The sequence below is a fragment of the Helobdella robusta genome (genome assembly GCF_000326865.2).
Source record: "Helobdella robusta unplaced genomic scaffold HELROscaffold_5, whole genome shotgun sequence".
Taxonomy (NCBI): Eukaryota; Metazoa; Annelida; class Clitellata; order Rhynchobdellida; family Glossiphoniidae; genus Helobdella; species Helobdella robusta.
The window spans coordinates 4928712-4952940 of NW_008705254.1; the positions used below are offsets into that span (position 1 = coordinate 4928712).

The 24229-nt window shown below is 32.3% G+C and overlaps 5 protein-coding genes across 5 annotated transcripts; 3 read left to right on the forward strand and 2 right to left on the reverse strand.

Moving 5' to 3' along the window:
• Positions 1-7017: 7017 nt before the first annotated feature.
• On the reverse strand, positions 7018-8511 carry HELRODRAFT_141093 (hypothetical protein; the record flags this gene model as incomplete). The annotated part of the gene is made up of 3 exons (XM_009027444.1): positions 7018-7130; positions 7221-7679; positions 7779-8511. Coding segments are annotated over 3 exons (1305 nt in total), but the record flags the coding sequence as incomplete, so codon positions are not given.
• A 2215-nt stretch (positions 8512-10726) lies between these two features.
• HELRODRAFT_163619 (hypothetical protein) lies at positions 10727-11359 on the forward strand (the record flags this gene model as incomplete). The annotated part of the gene is made up of 2 exons (XM_009027445.1): positions 10727-10928; positions 11154-11359. 2 exons carry the CDS (start codon positions 10727-10729, stop codon positions 11357-11359), a joined length of 408 nt encoding a protein of 135 aa, XP_009025693.1.
• A 387-nt stretch (positions 11360-11746) lies between these two features.
• Positions 11747-14330, forward strand: HELRODRAFT_163620 (hypothetical protein; the record flags this gene model as incomplete). Its single annotated transcript, XM_009027446.1, has 4 exons — positions 11747-11900; positions 13417-13584; positions 13787-13864; positions 14305-14330. 4 exons carry the CDS (start codon positions 11747-11749, stop codon positions 14328-14330), a joined length of 426 nt encoding a protein of 141 aa, XP_009025694.1.
• Positions 14331-15582: 1252 nt separating this feature from the next.
• Positions 15583-16812, forward strand: HELRODRAFT_163621 (hypothetical protein; the record flags this gene model as incomplete). Its single annotated transcript, XM_009027447.1, has 4 exons — positions 15583-15640; positions 16009-16193; positions 16369-16483; positions 16601-16812. 4 exons carry the CDS (start codon positions 15583-15585, stop codon positions 16810-16812), a joined length of 570 nt encoding a protein of 189 aa, XP_009025695.1.
• A 2319-nt stretch (positions 16813-19131) lies between these two features.
• HELRODRAFT_107575 (hypothetical protein) lies at positions 19132-23546 on the reverse strand. The gene is made up of 12 exons (XM_009027448.1): positions 23414-23546; positions 22990-23078; positions 22786-22886; positions 22535-22644; positions 22079-22191; positions 21541-21794; positions 21320-21365; positions 20827-20924; positions 20348-20500; positions 20160-20265; positions 19800-19932; positions 19132-19662 (listed from the first exon to the last, which is right to left on the reverse strand). The coding sequence occupies exons 1-12, from the start codon at positions 23467-23469 to the stop codon at positions 19518-19520; spliced, it is 1404 nt and encodes a 467-aa protein (XP_009025696.1). The 5' UTR covers positions 23470-23546; the 3' UTR covers positions 19132-19517.
• Between the last annotated feature and the right edge of the window lie 683 nt (positions 23547-24229).

Consider the following 24229-nt stretch of genomic DNA (forward strand, 5'->3'; position numbering starts at 1 on the left):
TGATCGGAGAAACTTTTTTGATTATATAGAGGGCATCATTTTTAATTAATTTTACTATCGTATATGTTATTATTATAGCAATGATGATAATGATGATCACCGTCACCACCATCATCATCATCATAATCATATTTTGACGTCATTAAATAGGTGAGAACCAAAGATCAATTGTTCAACAGCGTCAGCCATCTTGTTAATTATCACCTGTATAACCAGGTAACAATATTTACACCTCCTTTTATTCATTCATTCCTTCATTTGGTCATTCCTTCATTTGGTCATTCTTTCATATGGTCATTCCTTCATTTGGCAATTCACTCACTCATTTACTCATTTTCTTCATTCAATCCTAGTATTTTCATAATTTATTCAATTAACTCATTGCGAACCAATTCGTTCATTATTCATTCAACTTCGTCGTTTTACTTTTTTTCTCTACGTCATTCTTTCATCTAATCATCCAATTGTCCATTCCTTTCATCTATTCATTCTTTCAATCATTCATTCAATCATTCGTTCATTCGTTCGTTCATCTGTTCAATTATTCATTAATTTATTCATTCGTTCATCTCTTCTCATTTTATTCCACTTTTAACTATTAGATGCAAATATAGGAGAACGGAAAATATAACTAGGAAACCTAAATAAGTAACATTATTCGCATCGCTGCGTTACTATTGCGTTAATCACTCGCACGCGCACACACACACACACACACACACACACACACGTACATACACACACGCGCACAGTCATTTAATGATGAAAACGATGTATCCATGATTCATGAGTTAGTTCTCCTCTGGTGTTCATAAACAATCTCAAACAAAACAGAAAATGATTAAAGTTACTGTTGAAAAAATAAGCTTGCTGCATTCGTTCGTTCATTCATTCATTCATCTATGAATGAATTCATTCATCTATGAATGAATTCATATATTCATTCATTGATTCACTCATCCAATCCATTCGTTCATTTATTTATTCATTTATTTATTTATTCCTTCATTCAATAATTCACCCATTAGTTCATTATTCCATCCATTCATTCATTCTTCGTTTATTTATTCAATCATGCATTCAGACACGATTCATCCTTCCATTCATCCATTTATTCATCAAAGCGTAGATGAAAAACAAACGTATCTAGTTAACATTTTCCATGGAAATACCATGGAAATATATGGTGTTCCATTGCATCACAATACAAAGTGTTGTTAATTAGTACAAGTTTTTATTGTTATTTTACGCTTATTTACTCATTTTTCGTTTAATCTTTCACTCATTCATTCATTCACTGTGCGCGCGCGCGCGTGTGTGTGTGATTAATATTTTTGTTGTAATTCGTATTAATGCCTAGAAGTAAATTAAATGTATATGATTAAATTAATTAAGGAATATATATAATTTAACTTTATACTTTTTCAATAATCTAGCAAATTAGTAATTTTATTACTTAATCATTTAATTAATTAATTATTAATTAATAATTAATTAATTAAGCTAATTATTAATTATTTCTTTCCCCACCCAAGGTACCGATAATTTCAAATGACAGCGAACTCTTGCTCACAAATCCAATCCACTGTACATCTCTACATCAATAACTTTATGACTCTTTCTGTGTTCGCGCGCGCGTGCGTGTGTATGTTTGTGTATGTGTATGCGTATCTTTATTTGTGTCTGGGTGCATGTTTTTATGCCTATGTGTGTTTGTGTGTGTGAGTATTCATTCAAGTGAACATGTTTTGCATGTGAGTGTGCGTGCAGGCGTGTGTGTTTGAACCTGTGTATGTGTGTGTGTATCTTTTTATGCAGGCATTTTTGCAAGAACGTGTTGGTGTGATTGATATTAATGTTTACATTTGCCATTGCCATTTCATCGTACACATAAATGTGTATATGTATACATTGTATGCATATTTATGTATACATATATATTTGTATTATGTATATATATATATGTGTTTATGTTAATATATATGTATATGTGTATATAAACAATATATATATATATATATATATATATATATATATACTTAGATAAATGTGTGTGTGTTTGTGTGTGTGTGTGGTGTACTTTATGTACTTGTACTGGCCAATGGTACTTGCTGGAGCAGGTCTGAAACCTGCTGAACTCACGCACTTGCGGATCCAAGTCGGCTCACTATATGTATACATGTAAGTTAATAGCTTGATAGGGTGGCCCAACAAGTGAAAACTTCGGGTCTTCATTGTAATGTGTTTTACTGAATAAAAGATTTTTTGAATTCAATTGAAAGTTAAATACAGAAATATAAGTTGATGAACACAATAAATCGGTAGAGTTTATTATATATTGTCAAGAATTTCAAAAATTTATTGATTTTTTACAGAATTTTTCGGCGCCAGTTAATGACGAGGATGTATGTGTATTTTTTATATGGCACTTTTCTCATTTTTTGGGATGGTACGTGAGGAAGTTCCAATTGATCAAATTTCACGAATCCTAATTGTAAAACAAAATGTTTGTTTGTGTGTGTGTGTGTGCGTGCATTTTTGTCTGTGCGTGCATTTGTGTGCGTGTGTGTTTTTATTCGTATCGTTTTTTTTATTTATGATTATAATAATAACATCTTAAACAATTATAACGATGATGATGTTGATGTTGATGATGATATGATAGTATCCCATGGTATATGAAGAATGGATTGATATTATCGGTAGTATCAGTGATGATAATCACGGTGATAATAATTGTATTTGAAGAACGTTTTAGTGATAATAATTGTTGAGGATAATGATGATGAAGTTAGTGGTGATGACGATGATGAAGTCCATGTTGATAAAGTTAGTGATTATGGTGTTTATGATAATGATGACGATGATGGTGTTGTTGATGATAATGATATTATATGTTAATAGAATTTATAGTCATACAGGAAACCAACCATAGATTTTTTATCATTTTTTCTGTGTGGCTTTGTTTCAATTATCGTTCGTTTACTTAATTTTCTATGCTCTCTCTTTTTTTTATTTTAATTTTTTTGGTACCATCGAATCAGATTAAAGAGTTTAAAAAATGTTGATCATTGTCGTCGCAATTGACTTTTGGTTTATTTTCTTTTTCTATAATTTTATTTTGAAATTTCGATCACATAATTTATTTTTTCATAATTACCTTTCATCATTTACAGTTTTTTTTATCTTAATTTATGATTTAATTTATAATTTTAAATATAAATACGTATCAATTATTTTTATTTGTATTTTTATGTAAATAATTCACGCTACAAAGGATATATCTCAGTTTATTATTTATGTTTTTTTATCATTGTTTGTTATACAAACATTAATTAATTAATCTTTGTTTACATTTTTTCGTGACGTCATTGCCATTTTCGTTATTGACTTTTTTATAACGTGATGATGGTAATGTTGATTATGATGATGATGATGACGAAGAAGATGGTGATGATGACGAAGAAGATGATGATGATATATTTATTTAGAATGAATATCCTGATTACCTCTCATAAAATAATGATGATAATGATGGTAGTACTGCTACTGAAGATGATGATGATGCTGATAGTGTTACTTACTACTAAAGATGATGATGATAATGATGATGATGATAATTGTGAGCTAAAGATGATGATGATGGCAATTGTGATAATGGCTAGGAAGTTGATGACGGTTATTTTTTTGGTTCTGTGACGTCATTATTTTGGTTGAAAACGCCATTGATACTGGTGTCTCTGGTTTTTTTTTTATTTTTTTTCTTCGTTTTTCAACAATTTTTTAAAGTTAATTTAAAAAAATTTGTTTTCATGTTGTTATTTATTATTATTATTAGTTTGTTAGTTAGTTAGTTAGTTTGTTTGTTTGTTTGTTTGTTTGTTTGTTTGTTTGTTTGTTTGTTTGTTTGTTTGTTTGTTTGCATTATGGCGTAGCCCTAAACGCCGTGACGTCATTATACTTTTGTTTTTATTCTATGTGATGTCATTTACGCTTTTTTTGTTGTAGTCTTTGTTGTTTATTACCCTTATTGTTGTTGTTGCTGTTACTGCTATTGTTGTTTTTGTTGTTGTTGTTGTTGTTGTTTTTGTTGTTACTATTATTATTATAATTTATAATTTTATTAATATTATAATTTTATAGTTATTGTTATTATTATTATATTATGATAGGCTTGTTCCATTCCGTCCTAGGGTTTTACTAACGTAAGAATGTAATATGTAATGGTAATAAGCGTGAGACATTAACTAATATAATTATTTTATAATTTTTGGTTATAATAAAATTTGATGATTATCGTAATTTAGTATTATTATTAATGTTGTTGTTGTAGTTGTCGTTGTTGTTGTAGTAGTTGCTGTTGTTGTAATTGTTGTTGTTGTTGTAGTTGCTGTTGTTGTAGTTGTTGTTGTTTTTGTTGTTGTTTTTGTTGTTGTTGTAGTTTGTTGTTGTTTTCATTTTGTTTTTATCTTGTTTATTTTATCAACTCTCGTTTTTTAGTGTTTTGATTTTTTTAGACTGATTTTCTTTCTGAGTGCTTAAATCTGTATATCTGTGTTGGTCTGTGTGTTATGTGTCTGTGTGTTTGTATGTGTGAGTGTGTTTGTATGTGTGAGTGTGTTTGTATGTGTGTAAGGGATTTGTATAGGTGTACGTGCGTATTTGTGTCTGTGTGCCTATATGTGAGAATGCTTCCGTGTGGACGTGTGACGTCATTGCATTACGTAATATTTTCATATATTTTTAGACAATTTCAAAGTTTGGCGGTTGGATTAATAGTTTAATTTCACGGTTTTTTCCCTCTCTTTTTATCTTAACTTTTCTTGTTTCTCTTCTCAATCTTTCTCTCTCTCTTTTTCGATATTTTTCTGTCTCTCTCTCTCTCTCTCACTCCTACTCTATCTTTATGCTGTTTTCAGTTTCTCCATTATTTTCATGCCACCTACTACAACAGCACTGACAAGCCCTCATTTTATCAACGTCCCAATATTTCTCACATAGACCTAATTCTAATACTAAAAACATCGAATTAATATACATATTTTTTGGAATTTTTATAAGGGTAAATAAAACATAGATATATAAATCAGTAATTTCCATATCTATGTAATTAATAAATAAATATACCATTGTTTAGATGTAAGCATATACTGCTATTTACTTTAAATTTCCGTGTGTCTCTATATGATTCAATACATGTATCTTTATGTGTATATATATGAATATTAAGTACAAGTAACTGAATGAATGAATGAGTAAATGAATGAGTGAATGAACGTCATGTCATTTTTTTTCATAGCATCCTCTTCGATAAGTAGTAACGCTTATTTCTATCTAGATCGTGATTGTTTATAAATAAGAATTGAATATATTATAAATTAACTACGTTGGTTATTATCGATTATTAATTATTATTATTGTTATTATCATTATTGTTATTGTTGTCTGTCCTGGTTATGGCATTAAACTGACCCTCACTGCCTTGTGAGTGATGTTGGATCATCAAAGGCTAGGCCCACCGCTTATAACTGGTTGCGTAAGGAAGGGCGTCCTGCGTAAAAATTAGCCAAATAAATTGCTTATGATGACAGAAGTGACAATGGCCCTCAGTATCCGGCAGAATGGCGTCGAGGGGTATTTCGGTTTCGTCATAGGTAGCCAAGCGGCAACCCCCGATCTCGGGGAAAATGTCGTCTAAACGTGTGTTGTTGTATTATCGTTATTGTTGTATAGGCTTTGGCGTTGATACTTACTCTTGCAGGCCTTTTATGCATATATACGTACGTATTATATATATATATATATATTATATATATATATATATATAATCTAAGTTTGTGTGTGGCGTGAGTGTTTGTGTGCGTTTTTGTATTTTATTTCACATTTCTACCATTCGTTCAACAACTACAAACAAATTGGTTATGGACAACTTCCTTGAACATTAGATTATAGATTTGTTGGCGCGTGCGTGTATGTATGTTCGTGTGAATGTGTATGCGTGGTTTTGTATATTTTATGGGTATGTATTTATATATGTATGTGTTTTCTTCGTACGTGTCTATATTTAGACAAGCGTTTATATTTTTGTGTCATATGAACATATGAATGTTTGTTTTTTTTATATGCGTGTATCTGTTTGTGTGTATGCGGATGTATCTTCTATGTATGCGTGTTCTATACTAGCCTATACGTTACGTTATGTTTTTACGAATGCTCTTGCTAGGTCAACGGACTCTCTCATCTTTATATAGCGGTTAGATTTCCGTCTCGTTTAATAATTAGATTTTCAAAAATGTAACATGTCTATAATTAAAGCGATTAACGTTTGATCCAAAATAATAGTGCATATTTTGTTTTATATGCAATTTATATCTGGCTAACTATTTTTTTGTTAAAACGAAAGATTTTTTCATCATAATAAACGCACATTGTTAAAATATAACATTCTTTTCTTGTGTATTGAACGATATAAGGCATGCAACGATTCAAATATGTTTTTGTATTTAAAAAACCACATGTGTGTGTGTGTGGTGTGTGCGCTTGTGTGGGTGATTTAAACTGTTTTTTTCGTTATAAATACATATTTGTACATAAAATCATACATGGCTTATGTTTCTCAATCTAAATCATTCTAAAAATTACACGCTCAACAATTAGACAATAAACATTAACTCAAAGAAGCAAAATTTAAAGTTTTAAAATCACTACAGATAGATTTTGAGATTTTTAAAAACGTTTGGTCAGAAAAATTTGGTAAGTCTTTGGTTTCATCACGTCTCCATAACATTCAATTACTTCCTCATGACTATCTGGTATCTCATCGTTTAAATGATGTTTTGTAAAAAAAGACGGAATAACGTTTATGAGTGCTCTGTATAGGAATTGTTTGAGGAATGAGATGGCATTTTTAAGCACTCGACACCAGTTTGAATTCAGTTTTGATGAAAATTCATTATTTTTTAGGGCGGTATTTGTCCATTTTATATTTTCGTATGGAATCACGTTGATTTTAAAGTTCAGCATTATGTTGGAAAATAAAATAAAATTTAACATTCTGCCTAGGGGTTCGCCTACACATCGTCTCTTTCCCAAACCGAATGGATAAAAATTTTCTGATTTTGAAGATGCAACTATGAACGGACAGGTACTTTTTGTTCGTAAATGCTGCGCTGTTTCCGAATGTAAACTGTTTTCGTTGAGACAATCGTTTCCTAAAAAACAGTTAGCATCACCGCCATTTTTTGCTCTAACAGTGTTTAGATGTCTTTCCGGAATAAATTTTTCCGGCTCTGACCAGACTGAAGGATCGCGTCCAACGGACCACAAATTTGGAAGTATCAAGGTGTCTTTCTTTATCAAAAGGCCGTCTGATTCAAAATCGTTGGTAGTAAAATGCGGAAGAGCAAAAGGGACGACAGCCATACATCGCAAAGATTCCAACAAACATGATTCTGTGTACGGGAGGTGTGGACGATCTCCATACTCCACCGATGTTGTTTCGTTAGATTTTTGAGACGTGTATTGTTTTAGCTCGTTGTACACGTTGTCTTGAACACCTGGAGTGAGGGCCACATACCTGAGCAACCATAATAGAACGGCCGTCGATGTCTCCGTGCCAGCAGACAAAAACTCAGCAGGTAGATTGAGGAAATGATCTTCGTGAAGATCGGGAATGTTGTCTGATAGAGTATCACCCGCTCTTTTTGCCAACAATTTTGAAACCTCGCCAAACATGGCTTCCATGACGCAAGTATATTCAATGTTATCTGAAACAAAACTATATTCATTGGCTCTAACGTCATCGAAGTATTTTTCGTTCGATTGAAGTCGGTGTTGAATTAAGCGATGCTTTACCTTTTCTTTCATTTTATTGTGAAGCTGCAAAAAGTAATTCATTCTATCAATGTGCTTCTGATGTTTTTTCATAGAAAACAATTGAAATACGTGAGGTAGAAGATCAATATTGTTACCAACAGCAAACATATCTGTGCCTGGGTTCGGATCGAGTAGAATTTTTTTGAACTCACTGTTAGCACTCAAAATTTCATTTTCACCATAGCACAGAGAATATATAAAACCACCTACCGCCTCAACAATATCTGGAAAAGCGTCAAACATATCTGATTCTACTTTTAAAGACCAGTTATCCACTAAACCTTTCATCTGTCTGTGTGCGATGTCCAAAGCCGAACCAGTGGTGATAAGTTTTGCGATGATTTTGCTAGTTGCCTTCCTCTGAGTTAACCAGATGTCGTTGTATGGTTGAAACGACAGACTACGACCGTGACTGTAATATTTGAAAGATTCAAAGTTAGGTCTGCTGGCAGTAACTTTGCCGTTTTTTATTAAAATGTTTCGGCATGATTGTATCCCATTCACAGCGACGGCTTTCCACTTGCCTAACTTTAAATTGTAAACGTTTTCAAATTGTTCAGACAGTTGAAAGAGTTTTCGGTGAGGTAAAGTTCCTAGGTCTCTCAAATTACCAAATATAAGCTTTGTTCGGGGCCCGCGTGAACTTGTATCGGAACGAATTTTCTTTTTCAAGTTGCTACTGTTTACAATGTCTTTTTTTTCTTTTTCAATAGATGTTACTTTGCGCTTCAGCATCAACAACACTTTTAACGTTATTATCGAGATGGACAGGTATCCGAATATGTGCAAGCAGACCATCGTTATCTTTCAATTGTAACGGACCTGAACTGGGACTGATTGTTAACCTGTGTTACAAATAATTATTTGCATGCTTTTAAAATACATTAGAAGCAGTTAAAACATTACGGTCAATTTATTAACAGTTTCAAACGAACTTTGTATTTTAAATTAACTCACCTTTGAATTAGAAGAGTGAGAATTTTTGTAAAAATAAGAAGCCATCGACCCAATATTTATATTTGTTTAAAATTTTGATTGAAATAGTCTACAAATTTGCTTAAAATGCACCTAATTCAAACGACAGCACCGACACGAAACATTATGAAAATGGTTGTTCAACTTTGAACGTGCGTGTCAAACTCTAAACTTTATTCTATACTATTGATAGAATGCGTTTGGAAATGTTATGCTGTCATACTTAAAATTTTAAGAGCATTTATATTAAGAAAAAATTTATATAACATTCAAATGAAACTTTGTAATGAAATCACGTTTCGTGTTACAACAAAATTTTATCTGCTTGCGAAAACAGATTTTGTAATGGGTTGTGTTTTACATCCATTATAAAAATTTGGTTCATTTTCGTTTTTAATGTTTTTGAACACAAAAAAAACAAAATATACAGCATTTGTAATTAGTGATTTACATATTTTCATATTACGACTCTAAACCAATGCGCATACAGTTCTGTGATGATTTTATTTCAGTTATTCTTTCAAAATATTCAGACTCTGACGTACAAATTACAAAGAATCAGTTGAGTTGAAACATGCAAAACGTGATCGAAATTATAAGAGTAATTAAAAATTTTATATTTTTTACAATATTGTATAATTCAACACACTGAATGCTATATTTAACTAAACAGACCATGGATATATATATATATATATATATATATATCCATGAAACAGACATAAATCAAAGGCAAAACCCAAATGAGATAAGTCTTAGTGCCCCCTGAAGCACGTTCAAAAGACAAATGAGAGCTTAATGAAATGATACGTTTATTGACAAAAATAGAACTACAATTAAATCGGAGAAAATGTAATAGCATCTAAATAATATACAATATATTTAATATTAATATACAAATGCTTAGTTGAAAGCTATTTTAGTAATAATAATAGACGAAACTATACATGTATATAGAAAACCAAATCTAAATCCACCTCTGTCACTTTCCCTGCTCGTCCATATTAAGGCGACATCTTTCTTCAATTTGCTGATACTGATTGTGATGAGATGACTAAACTCATTGCCTCTCTACCAAACAAAACATCACCCATTGATCCTATTCCAACCTCAATGCTATAGCAATTCTCGTCGATCTTAGCATCTATTCTGGTCAAGCTGACTAACTCTGTCTTCAGCACGAGATGCTTTCCTTCACTTTATAAAACTGCTCAGGTTCTACCACTACTGAAAAAACCATCCTTGGATCCTGATGACCCGTCAAATTACCGCCCTATATCAAACTTATCAACATTCTCAAAGCTACTTGATCGCGTCATATTGCTAAGACTACGTGCCCAACTAATGTCCAATCATAATCTGCTTATCGTTCTCATCATTCCACTGAGACTGCATTGCTACACATTGCTGATGATATTTTTAATGAGGCTTGCAACCGAAAGGTAATCATTGCAGTTGGGCTCGACTTGTCCGCTGCTTTTGATACCATCAGTCACTCGGTTCTTTTCGAACGCCTACAACAAGAGTTTGGGGTGGATGGTCATGCACTATCACTGATTAGATCTTACCTGAACTGCAGACAGCAGTTGTGAAACTGGGAAACCATACTTCCTCTACCTGTTTGATTGACACTGAAGTCCCTCAGGGTTCTGTCCTCGGTCTAATCTTGTTCACTACCTATGTGTCTCCTGTTAGCGACATTTTTAGTAAAAATGGATTATTTTCTCATCACTACGCCGATGACACTCATCTGCATACATCTGTCACTTTTGGCGATCTTAAAAGCAGCATTCGAGTCTTAAGCAATTGTACTAGCAAGGTTTTTCGGTAGTATGCTAATAATTTCCTTCTTCTCAACCCCAACAAATCTGAAATTATGGTCACTGGGACACATCAACAACTGTCGAGGTTTCAGCTCGAGGAAATGGACATAGCAGGGTCCACATTGCCTATCTCGGGTGCAATCAAGTTGCTTGGGGTCACTTTTGACAGACATCTAAATTTTGATAAACACATATCAAAAATCGTCAGATTCTATCCCTTCTGCGCAATAAGACATATTAGACATACGATTACATGTGATGTTGCTGCTGTCCTTTGCAGATGTTTGATCCTTTCTAGATTAGACTACTGCAACTCCTTATTGTATGGGGCCTCACGTGCATCTGTCAGAAAGCTACAGACTATCCAAAATAAAACTGCTAGACTGATATTTAATAAACCTCCTCGTTTTAGTTCTTCCATTCTCTTTCCAATGCTTCATTGGCTTCCAATTTCCGCTCGAATCATCTTCAAAATTGCAGTCCTTACCTTCAAAACCTTTTTATTAAAATCCCCAACATATCTATACGACCTCATATCCAGACATGAACATACTAGATCACTCCACAGCAGCTCAACAGGTTTCTTAAACATTCCCGTTGCCGGATCCCGCCTGGCTGGCCGCGGTTTTTGTCACGCTGCTCCGTATGTCTGGAATGCGTTACCTCCTGAGTTAGTTCCTCGTTGAGTCTTTTCAAAAAGGGATTAAAGACTCATCTTTTTAACACGGGCTCCGGGTGCCTCTGAAGCAGCTGTGCGAATGGGCGCTTCATAAATGTTTATATTATTATTATTCTATTCTATTCTATCTGGCATCTGTATGTAAATGAAGTAACGTAGACTATTTATAAAATTGATGGCCGTTTGAGGATGAGTATAAACAAAAAGTTCATCTAAAAGTACACAAATCAATCAGTCAGTCGGTCGGTCAGTTGGTCCGTCAGTCTATTAATCAATCAATCAACCTACCTACCTACCTACCTACCTATCTATCTATCTATCAATCAATCAATTAGTTTATATAGCGCTATTTCCGCGACGTTCAACAGCGCTCCTAAATGAATTTTGCAAACAGATGAGTCTTGAGATTCGCTCTGAACTTCGTAAGTTAGGGAGAAGTAGTCAGAGAAGGAAGTATAGAGTTTTAGGGTTTCGAATCCCGCAGTTTCTACAGGTTCATCTGGGTAGCCGAACCCCGGCTAATCCAGCCGTCCATCCTTTCGAGGCTGGTAAGTGAGTAGACAACGTAAGTTGTCGCATGTTGGCCGGTAAGATAGCTCAGTGGTTCAAATGCTCACTGAATCAAACATCTCAATGGCTATCATGTACTCTGCGTATATGAGGCGGTGCTTGCGCGTGCACATAAATACATGTGTATGTCGTGTGAAAAGGATAAACAGCCTTTGTGGCGAAAATGGCTGCTTCAAATCAATGGATGAAGATATGAACAACATAATAAAGATATAAAGATAATATATCTGTAACATTGTATGTGGTTTTGCGCACATAACTAGAATAATAAGTTCTGCGTATGTCAGAGCCATTTATGGTCAGAGCTGCAATAATAAAGACTAAAAAAAATAAAAAAAATAAATAAAAGATATTGAGATGTCTATGTTCTGTTTCATCACTAATTAACATCACGTGTTGCTTTTGATAGGGTTCATGTTCAAGTTCGTCCATTTTTCATTGGTTTTTCATTGGTTGGAATAAACTTCAAATTAGTTAAAATAATTTATTTGTTAAATTTCTACATTCATATTAATTTTTGCTTTATTTGGTAGCAATTTAGTTCACACGTTCATTCGTTTAACAGTAAGTTCAACTTTAACCCATTTTCTGTTGATATTTAGATTTTTATGATTTTTATATACATCGTGGTAGATACCAATAAACTAAGGTAACTGGAGACTAGACGGCAAAGTGGTTTTTCCAGTAATATTTATTTATAGTCAGCAGTTTAAAGCGACTCATAAGCTCCACCCACGGTGCAACTAATAAACTAAATACAGCTTGTATTTAACATACTTGTCCTAAGTATGTTAAAAATGAAGTTATTTTCGATTTTCATTTATAAAATTTATATTATAAACTTTTTTAATTATTTTTTAATTAGGTGATTTGAATACAAATTAACTGCTACACCAGCACGAAAATTTACTGCCAGATTTACTGTCAGATTCAAAAATGTTTAAAATTTTCATATTCATTATAATTACTACTTTTATTTTCTCAGATGTTGGTTAGAAAATTTTATTTTTTTTATCATTTTCTAATTTTATTTTCTTGGTTGAAATTTTATAAAGTTTTTATTTAATTTAATAAAATTTAGATAAAATTGAATGTCCTTGTCTTCCCTTTTCACTAGAAACAGTTAAACAATGATAAAAGAATATTGATTACTATTTAGTAATTTATTATTTATCTTACTAAAAACAAATAATAGTTTTAATTTATAATATAATATTGTAATATAATCATAATCTGGTAATTGAAATACATACTAAAAGGTTTTTCATGAATTGTTTTCAGTTTAGCTTTGTTAAAATCTTAAAATTAATTAGTAGCTAGATGGTGATGAACTATTCACTATTAGTTTAGAAATTATCCTACTATTTTAATGTGTGATTATACTAAATGAATGACTCAATTTGAGATGATTCTACTTTATTTAAACTCTTAAATTAGAATTTAAAATAAAATATCTTAATTTCTTTTCTTATTCTTTTCTTCTTATTAAATAAGCTGGCAAGAATGATCCTGTTAGTAACATTAAGCGCAACTTCACCGAGAAGGTGAACCTTTTGTGTCCTGGTGAATCTTCAGAAGGTGTCATATGGCATCTCAACTATGAAAAAATTACTGACGGGAAACTATTTCATTTCAATGGTCGCTATGTCAATTTTACTGTGGGTTAGTTAGTGCAGTTGTATTTTAAAAAGAATTTTTTTTTAATTTAAAAACTTTTGTTAGTTACTTGACTAATTGTTCATCTGTCTTATTAATAACAATCTCAACTATTCACTCATTTATTTTTTTCAATCATTTATTCTTTTAATCAACCTTTTATTCTTCCAATTAATTTTTCATCTCTTCATTCAATTTTCATTCATAGCAAAAGAAACAATGGGGATATATACATGCTTTGAGGTTGCTAATGAAACAACACCAGTGTATTCAGAAGGAATTTTAGGTTGGTTTAGTTCATTCATTCATTTATTTATTATTCATTCTGTATATTCTTTTGATTGTTCGTTTATTCATTCAACTATCACTCAGTTAACGTTTGGTTATATAATTCATTTAGTCATTTGATAATTTATAAGTTGGTCAGTTAATCACTTAATCATTTTGTCATTCAATCATTCATTTAACCAGTCAATCCTATGATCATTTTGTTTATCAATAAAATAGTTATTTGACCAATCAATCAGTTGAGTCAGTGAGTTTCTCAGTTTGTCATTGTTCAGAGACAATCATCAAACAATTATTTTGTCATTCAGACAACCATTTGTCATTCAATTGTTCATTTAACATATAAATAACATTCTCAGTTCATTCATCATGCTATTAGTTTTAGTTTATAAGCTAGCTAATAAAATAAACTGAATCATTTTATCTCCATTTAATCAGCTATTCATGACAATGACTGGGATTAAGTGTTGCTTCATTAATGACAACACTGTTTTTAATGATAGTAAATAACTATTTGTAATGATAATAAATAACTACAGTAATGACAATAATAATAATGTTATTTACAATTACTACAATAATGATAATGAGCCCATTGCTAAAGTTTTATTGAGCTATATGAGTCTGTTAACTTTTAAACAGTACAACACAAAATTTTATTTCTTCATTTCTTCTGCAACATCATGTCTGCCAGCTAATTATTGATGAATGACGTTTTTTTAGGCAAAAATATATTTTTATACTTAATTTTTTTTCTCAAATAATTTTTTCATTTTACAAAAAAATAACTAGCGCAGATGACGTTTTTAAAATTACAGTTTTTGCAACATGCCTACATTATCTTATAACTCACAATTCACACACAATTAATTCACACACAATTAAGTGCACATACATATATCTAAGTGGTATATGTGTAGTTCCATTATTTGTGTACTTTGATGTGTACTTAATAGTCCTGACACATCCATATGGATGGAGACTATAAACGAGGATTGATTTAATGGGTACTTAATACTGTTGTAGCAGATAGTGCAAAATGTGTATGCGTTTATGGGGCACACTATAAGTACTTGAATGTTTCAATGTACATAAATGTTGTACAGTGAGGTATGTATAATAAAAGTGTGTGTTCCACAGTAGGAAATAGTGTGCATGTTTCCGTTTGTATAATGTGTGTGTGTGTGTGTGTGTGTGTGTGTGTGTGTGTGTGTGTGTGTGTGTGTGTGTGTGTGTGTGTGTGTGTGTTTGTTGCAGAGCAGAAATAATATTCAATAAAATTTAATGTATTGGCTTTGCTACCAGTTAACATTAAATACAAATTGTTCTATATTTCTGTATCAAACATCTGCTTAATATCATGCCATGCATGAGTGTACATACACACACATGCGTATGTATATATATATATATGTGTGTGTGTGTGTTTTTGTGATACTTGGTTGTTGAACTAATGTATGTGTTTGAGTAGTGTGTGTATATGTGTAAATAAATGTGTATGCCTATGTTTGTGTGGGTATTTATAATTGTTTTAGCTGTTGTTGACCTGTCCTGGTCATAATGTCCTGGTTATGACATTAAACTGACCCTCACTGCCTTGTGAGTGATGTTAGATCATCAAAGGCTAGGCCCACCGCTTATAACTGTGGTTGCGTAAGGAAGGGCGTCCTGCGTAAAAATTAGCCAAATAAATTACTTATGATGACAGAAGTGACCATGGCCCTCAGTATCCGGCAGAAGAGGGTGCGCGAGGGGTATTTCGGTTTCATCATAGGTAGCCAAACGGCAACCCCCGATTTCGGGGAAAATGTCGTCTAAACGTGTGTTGTTGTTGTTGTTGTTGACAATGAGGTGATGTGATGAGGAGGTTTGTGAAGTTTTTTATGTGATCCTTGACACTCCACTTATTTTTATCTGAATTTTTTATCTGCTACGTGAGCTTTGGTATTTATGGCCAGGTTTAAATAGTATGACTATTTTTTATCATCAAGTTTTTATTTCTGTTTTATTATCTTTGCTGTTGTTGCTGTTTTATTTTTGTTATTCTCAATTAGCCGCCATCATTCCAACCATCCAACCAACAAGAAATAACATCATCTACTCGTTATACAACATGCCAATACGACAACACCACACAAAAAGTCGATCCAGTGTTAGAAATCAAGGACAAAGTTACGAAGAATGCCATTAGTGGGGAGACCTTTGTCTTTGAGTGCAAGGCCTATGGCTTCCCCACACCAGTTGCCCATTTCCTCAATGGTTCGAAACCAATCGCTGACAGCCCAAGAGTTACCTTCAAGTCTATCAATGAGAGTGACAAAACTGTGGTATGTTTTGGTATAGATTTTTTTTGAAACTCTCATTATCTTTTCTGTACGTGTTACATACATCTCCAACACTAATGGCTTCATTTTTGAGGCTACTAACAACAGAAACTAAAATGACAAGATTAGCAACGACAATAATCTTAATATTAAAAGTAGTGCTAAAATACAATGGCAGACGATAAATGGTACAATTAGAATCCAGCCAGTTGAGTATGGAGATGCCGGCAAGTACACTTGCTTCTTCGATACTCCTGAAAAATCCAAAGTCGAATTTGAAATCAATGTCAAGGGTTAGTTAGGGTTTATAACATTTGCTTGTCTGTTTTTGGGTTCATTTATTTGAAAATATTCTTTTAATAAGATGAATTTTAAGTTATTAATAGAATTAATTAACGCTTGGTGACCAGATAAGTTTGCAGCTATGTGGCCATTTTTGGGCATCTGCGCTGAGGTAGCTATCCTGTGCATCATCATCTTCATCTACGAAAAGAGGAGAAGCAAGAAGGAAGCAGCTAAGGAAGCAGCTGCTGCTCCAGAGGAAGTTGACAAGTTGTTAGTGTCGCCGCTTTCCTTGTTCGTTGTGTGCGATGTCGTTGCTCTTTACGTCATAACTTTGTGAAAGTTTATATGCTGGTGATTTTATATTCAAGGATGTTGGTTTGTTTTTTGCTGATTGTTTTTTGTTGTGATAATGTAGGTAATGTTGAGTTTATAACCCGGATATTGTTGATGCCTTGAAGTGTATTGTTGCTTGTTGGTTTTTTGATGTGTTTCAGTGATAATACTGTTATAATGTAATGAATTTTATAAAGTTAGATGTGCGCTGCTGGCCTGCATAGTTCTATCACATCGGGCAGCAGTTTACTAAATTATAAATAAATAAAAATTGCAGGAATCCAGCCAAGAATGGCGATGATGTCAGACTGAGAAAGTAGACCAACGATATCCATCTCTCTCTCTATTTCTATCTCTCACACTTACTTTTTGATCCCTCTCTCCACTCCCTATCTCTCTCCTCTTTTTATTGTTTGGTAATATAAAGCATCAATGGATCCAGTATACCTGAAAAATACCAACAATTTGTTCAGTTTAATATACGAATCTAAATTATCACAAACGTGTTATATGTACTGTGCATGTGTGTTGTTGATGCTGTTTTTGTTTGTTTTTTGTTATTATTTTGTTTAAGCTTAATTTTTTTTTATCTACTTAATCATTTAATTCAGATATTGATAGTGACTTTCATGTGGTTGAACAATGATTATAGCATTGATGTTTACATGATGATTATAGCATTGATGTTTGCATGATGATTGCCATTTTTCGGCAGCTGCAGCAACTATGATAATGATGTTAAGATATATTATGTATATTTCATTGTCGTTGTTCGGTTTATATATCAAGTTAACGTGTTTTTTGTCAAGTTAACGTGTCTATATATCTAGTTAACATTCTTATACATCAATTGCATATATATTCGTATTAAAATGACTGTCAATCTATTCATTAATCCATCTGAATGCCTAGTTGTATTCATTATATTTCAAAATGATCCTTCACCACATAAAATAAACTGGTGTTAGTTGATTTTCGGTTAATTTTAAATTGCATCCCAAAGCTCAATTTTATTTTTTGCACTGCTTCAATTCGGTAAAAAGTTTTCTTTGGTTTGGTCGATTTGGTTAAATTATTTCTCACTTCTTATTAACACGAGTCTTCTCTATAGTTAAATGACAAATTTATACTTTTCAATGATGGATATCTAGGAACTTTTCTTAACTATGATTTTTGATTTGTTATTAAAATTGTTGAAGTATTTCACAATGCTTTCTATTTCTACCGCTGCATTCTTGCGTGCTGGTTGTCGTAAAATTTTTGTTAAACGGAATCACCATTTTTTTTCGTTAAAATATTTTTTAGAAGAAGCAAAGGCAGAGTTCATGCTGAGTTTCTCGCAAGATATTAAATTAGAATACAATTGCTGTTTCATTTCAGATGGTGCATTCGTTGACATGTGTTGTCCTCTTTACCGAAAAATAACTAAATTAATGAACTTGAACTCGTTTGGGTAGTTGGAAAAAATTGGTCAAAAAAGCAAACAACCGATAAATATTTCAAAGTTAGGGTCTCGTCGCAGCTTTTATGTAGCTGCAAGCAACGAGTTAACCACAAGATTTTGGGAATTGTCTTCTGTTGTCTTGTTTTAGTTTAAAAATATTGTTCCTTCTCAGTTTGTCACTTTACGTTGAAAACTAAAAAGCGTAACCGCATGTGGGATGAACTGTTCCCAGATTGTCATGATTGTTGGTTGTGGTCTGATAATGTTTTTTAACCTAACATTTCACACTGTCAATAACATTTCAATACCTGGTAGAACCATTTTAAGATGTGTTCTTGCAATAAACTTGTGTGTCGATATGATATTTCTGTTACAGATAACGTTTAATGTTAATACTGAACCAATGCAAAAATTATATTGGTTGGTAGTTAGGGATTTGTGGCAAAACGTGCAATTGATGCGACAAACAGTGTTCGTAACTATTATACAAAATATTTGGTCGAATTTTGAAGAAACTAGATGGAGTGCAATCGCACTTTTTCTGATTAAGGCAAGAACAAAAACAGGTTCTGGCGAGGTTCGAACTCGCGACCTTCTGCGTGTAAAGCAGACGTGATAACCACTACACCACAGAACCAATCGATCTTCACACGTGTCCATTACATCCAAACTTGAAATCCTATAAACTTTGCTCGCTAGTTTGCTATGCGTTTTCTTTTACACATTTACAACAAGTTCATTAAGATTGCTACGAAATATCATTTTATATTTTTTCTTATTTTCAATTACAACTGTCATCTTGTGAGACTCGGTATAACTTATTGGTAACAATATATCCACACTCACACTTATAACTCAATTCGAGTTATTATTATTATTAATAGTTGTATCATTTTATTGTTATCACAATTATTATTAATTATTATTATTACTGTTAAATATTTACAGAGCCACACAAAACGAACAAGGCACACTCATAACAGGTGTTTCAAAGTTATTTACAATGACGTTTGTTCAGTTTGGTACGTTGTAGTATCAAATATATATCTAAAATCGCCATCATCAATATCATCATCGCCATCATCATCGTTCCAACAGGAAGACTTCGTCAATTGTATTATTAATCATTCATTACAATTATCAATTTAACACCCATTAACTAGACTGCAAAATGACCAACCAGCCAACCGATCAACCAACCAATCAGCTGGCAAATCAATCAGCCTATCAATCAATCAATATTAATCAACCAATAAACAAATCAATCAATCAGCCAATCGGTCATTATTCTTATGAAATATCTTTAACTGTTTATCGGCCCCTCCACTAATTAGGTCATTTGCAATCGACCAATCACAGCAAAGTATTTTGTCCTCGTGACCTCGCATGTCGTACAGCGATGCCTTGGGACTGTCGGGTGATGAAAGATATTATAACTATTAAACATTTCTAAAACGAATACAGAAAATGGCATCGAAGACAATAACAATTATATGAGCAGCAAAACAAACAAAACAAATTAGGAGATCTATACTAATCTCACCCACCTCCTGATGTCCCAGAGTTTAGTGACGCAATCGTAGGCCCCGGACATAAAGAGGTGCTCCTGCTCAGGCGACCAATGAACAGACGACACCCAACCAGTGTGCGATGTGAACGTGTTCTTTACCACTGAACCAGCTTGTGTGTGTCAAGTGTGTGTGCGTGGAGTGCGTGTGAATTGTGTGGAAAGTGTATGTGTATGTGATGTGTGCGCGCGATACTAAATAAAACATAGATAACACCAAAGGAAAGATACTAAATAAAACAGGTAACACCGAAAGAAAGATACTAAATAAAATACAGATAACACCGAAAGAAAGATATTAAATAAATGCAGATAAAACATAGAATAAATAAAAACTCACAAGTGATTCTGGGGTCGTACAATCTGACATGCCTGTCGGCGGAGGCAGCCACTATGAGGTTATTCAGCGGCGAGTAGGACAGGTCGAAAAATACTTTGCTTCCCACCTGTACGTAAGTGAGTGAGTAGGTATGAAATAATAATAAAAATAATAATAATAAATATCATCATCGTCACATCAAAACCAACGATTGATGACGTCATCCGGCCGGCGTGAACGTCCCACAGTTTGATTGAATGGTCCCAAGATGAGCTGCAGACTTTTGAACTATCCAACCAATCAACGCTGGTCACCTGACCTTTGTGACCCACTTCTGGACCCTCGAATGTTTGGACTGGTAGCTAGGTCATGTCAATGATAGATTAGTTGGTTGGGTGATTGATTTTATTTGTTGATTGAATGTTTCCGTTGTTGATTTATCGAACGATCGATTGGTTGGTTGATGTTTGCTTAATGATTGGTTTTCATGAACTCATTGATTGGTTGGTTGGTTGAAATCACAGACAGATTGATAGATTGTTGAATGATCGTTGATTTGGCATAAAAATAAATAAATGAATGAATGAATAAAACAGATGAATTGGTGAATAAATAACAAAATAATATCCTAATAATACAATTATCAAAAATTATTGAAGAAATAATCATAAACATACAAAAACCCAACCCTAATCGAGGCCTCAACTGATTGGCAATCCACTCTTCGTTTCTTCCTCCCATCATCAATCAGCTGCACGTTAGTTTGACTCTCACCCAAATTTGGGACTAATTGAAAAAATTAATCAATATGCACATAAATTATGTTAATGGATGTCTTAAAAGCCTTGGGGGAAGAATATCACACCCAACCAATAATAATTAAGTATAGAAGATTGAAATTAATTTTGAAATAAAGACACCTTGAACTCAATTGAACAAAAATGTGAACAAATAGCATCCAATAATAGAGATGTAATTAAAGGTGCAGAAAATCATAGTACTGTAATGCAATGTAATGTAATGTAATGTATTGTAAACGAAACGAAACGAAACGAAATCGAACAAAACAGTGCAAAAACCAAAATATTAGAACCATGTAAAAATATAATTCACAACAGCGATTGACATCTACAAAGTTATAAACTGGTTTTTTTTTTAGGAAGAAAAGAAATGGGACTCACTGGCAGACCAAATGTTGACAACACAGTCCCAAGAACCACTTGCAAACTGTGATAGGTAATAATAAACAATTGAAATGATAAAAAATATTATTCAACAAAAACACATACACAGACATACAAGGGCATGCATCATGCACACACACACGCACACAGAGAGAGAGAGAGAGAGAGAGAGAGAGAGAGAAAGAGAGAGAGAGAGAGAGAGAAACACACAAACTTACCAGAGTCTTATCAGAATTAGCAGCAACACACTGAACATTTTGTGGTTTGGTAGCATTCGCAGAATCAGGACTCAACTCTGGCATTGGACACGTGTGAAGTTTTTTCAGAAAACCGCAATTTAAGACATTATTATTATTGTTGTTGTTATTACTATTGTTATTATTGTTGTTGTTTATGTTGTGGATGTTGAGTGACCACATGACGCAAGTTCCATCATCTGATCCAGACACAAATCTTTTTTCTTGGCCAACATCTGATAGAATATATTCATATTTTTAATTTTAAGTAGTAATAATTGTAATAACAATAGTAATAACAAAAATAACAATGAAAATTAAGAAAATATAACAAAACTACACACACAAACACAAACACACACACTCAAGCTAACAAACACACACATACACACACGCATTTTAGAAACGATGCAGATATAAACATTGAAAAAGTGAAACCATTGTGAAACAGAAACTAATTTACAAATTAAACTTTACTTTGGAAAAACCTGAAATCAAAATATAGCGCAACATGACATACCTTGCAACCAGGCAACTGATTTGACTGCGGCCTCGTGCCCTCTCACCATCATCAACATCTCTCCACTAGTTCTCCATAATCCTATGCTCCCATCATAACATCCTGTCAATATCCTGAATGCATGAATAGATCCAATGATAGATGCATGGATTGATGAACAGATGAACTAATGAATAATGGATGGATGGATGAATCGACGGAAAGAAAGTTGGATGGTTAGAAAAAAATAAGAAAAAAATTGTTCAGTTTTTCATTTCAATTTAAGTATTTACTAAATATAGGCATTTTGAATTAAATAATGTGTTCTAATTTAAACTATGCAATATTATTAATAAACTGGGTTGACATTTGAGGTTTTTAAAGCCAAACTAGGCCTAATTAGCATAATATATGCACATAATTAGCATAGTATAAGCACATAATTAGCATAGCATATGCACAATTAAGGCCTCTAACAGATTATCATGGTGGGCCTTGACTGCAGCTATCCAATCATTATGCATCAAGCATTCTCCAACGCTCGGTGCTGGCAGCTTGTCAACGTACTCGATGACTATCGTATCTTCCTGAATGACATTAACACATTTAGATTTTTAGATGAATTGTAAATTAAATGAATTATTAATTATATGAATTAGATGAATTGTGTAATCAGATGAAATGTTATGAAGTTTAAATGAATTATGAATTAAACAAACTCAACAAACAATTTGAATCTCCTTCTCAGTGACATGCTCGATGAGACTCTGTCGCAAAAGCTCATCATTTATCAAAAAATCAAAATTTACGTAAACATCTGCTGATTGATCTGTTAAAATTTTGGAAAATAAAACACAAATATAAATATCAAAAATATTAAGTTTTTTGATGATAAGATAAAAAACATGTACCAAAAAATAAATCTCACAGACCAGGAAAAAGGAGTTGATTGATGAGGTTGTTCAATTCCTTGGTGCTCACATTTTCAGGTAGTGAAATCGGCACATCGGGTATGGCATATCTTGAATTTTCAAAACCAGGTAACAAAAAATTAGATATAAAAATGGATTTTCATTTTTTAACTTTGATGGAAGAAGTTATTTTGTTAATAATAAAATTTAATTAAACATACATATACATATTTATAAAATAAAATAAACTAAAAAAATTAATAAACAAAAATAATAAATGTTTTTATTATACAAATTTATAATTTTATATTATATAATTTTCATATTTATAATTTTATATTATAAAACTAAGAATAAACATAAAAATTATTAAATGTAATCCTAATGTTAGACAAGTAAAAACTAAACGCCAAAGCGAAAGCCAAATGAAAACGGCCATGCATACTTCAATTGTTTCGTCACAAATTTAACTTGAAGTTTTTTTTCGGCAAAATCGTCCATTTTAGAATGCAAATGAAAAAATTTTTTTAATTTAAAATAAACAATAATTTAGCGATCGATTTCGCTACAAAACTACACATGGATTTTGAGCGATAATATAACAATAACATACATGAAAAAACATTTTTCTAACGAGTTTTTCAAGTAACTCTGTTTTTTAATGAATAAAAATCATATAACTTGAATGTAACCATGTAAAAACTAATTTAAATATATAGAATAGTTCGATTTTTTAGCATATAATAATGTTCAATCATTGATATATATCCATGTGTTCAATAGTTACTTGAATAAATCGAATGGAAGGAAGGATGCACTATACTATAGTTCAAGTTTTGGAATATTGCGCTTGTATAGCGAATTAGACTGTTTATTATTAGATTCATGTAGTACAAAATATCCTAAACATGAAATGGTATAGTTTGATGATTGAAACATGAATATATATATATATATATATCCATGAATTGAAAGGCTAAATAATTTACAATATTTACTAGACATAGATGGATATATGTTCCAGCTATATTCCGGTATTAAAACATGGTCTTTAATAGAAGTTGACCATTTAGTTTAATTTAATTTGAATTTTATGTCTTTCGACGTTATTATTTTTTTGTAATTCAAACAAAATAACAACTCTTAGATGTACATCTTTACTCTTATATCATAATTATTTTGTAGTTATAATTATTATTCAAATCAGCCTCTTGCACTGTTAACTATACTATTGATTTGTTTCTAACATAACATTTTCTTA

What these genes read in the sequence shown, in the direction of transcription:
- HELRODRAFT_107575 (XM_009027448.1), bottom strand. Translation starts at nt 23,469, where the DNA reads ATGGACGATTTTGCCGAAAAAAAACTTCAAGTTAAATTTGTGACGAAA. An exon ending in CAATCAACTCCTTTTTCCTG is followed by an intron (nt 22,887 to 22,989) that starts GTCTGTGAGATT and finishes AAATTTTAACAG; the next exon opens with ATCAATCAGCAGATGTTTAC. An exon ending in CTAATTCTGATAAGACTCTG is followed by an intron (nt 21,366 to 21,540) that starts GTAAGTTTGTGT and finishes TACCTATCACAG; the next exon opens with TTTGCAAGTGGTTCTTGGGA.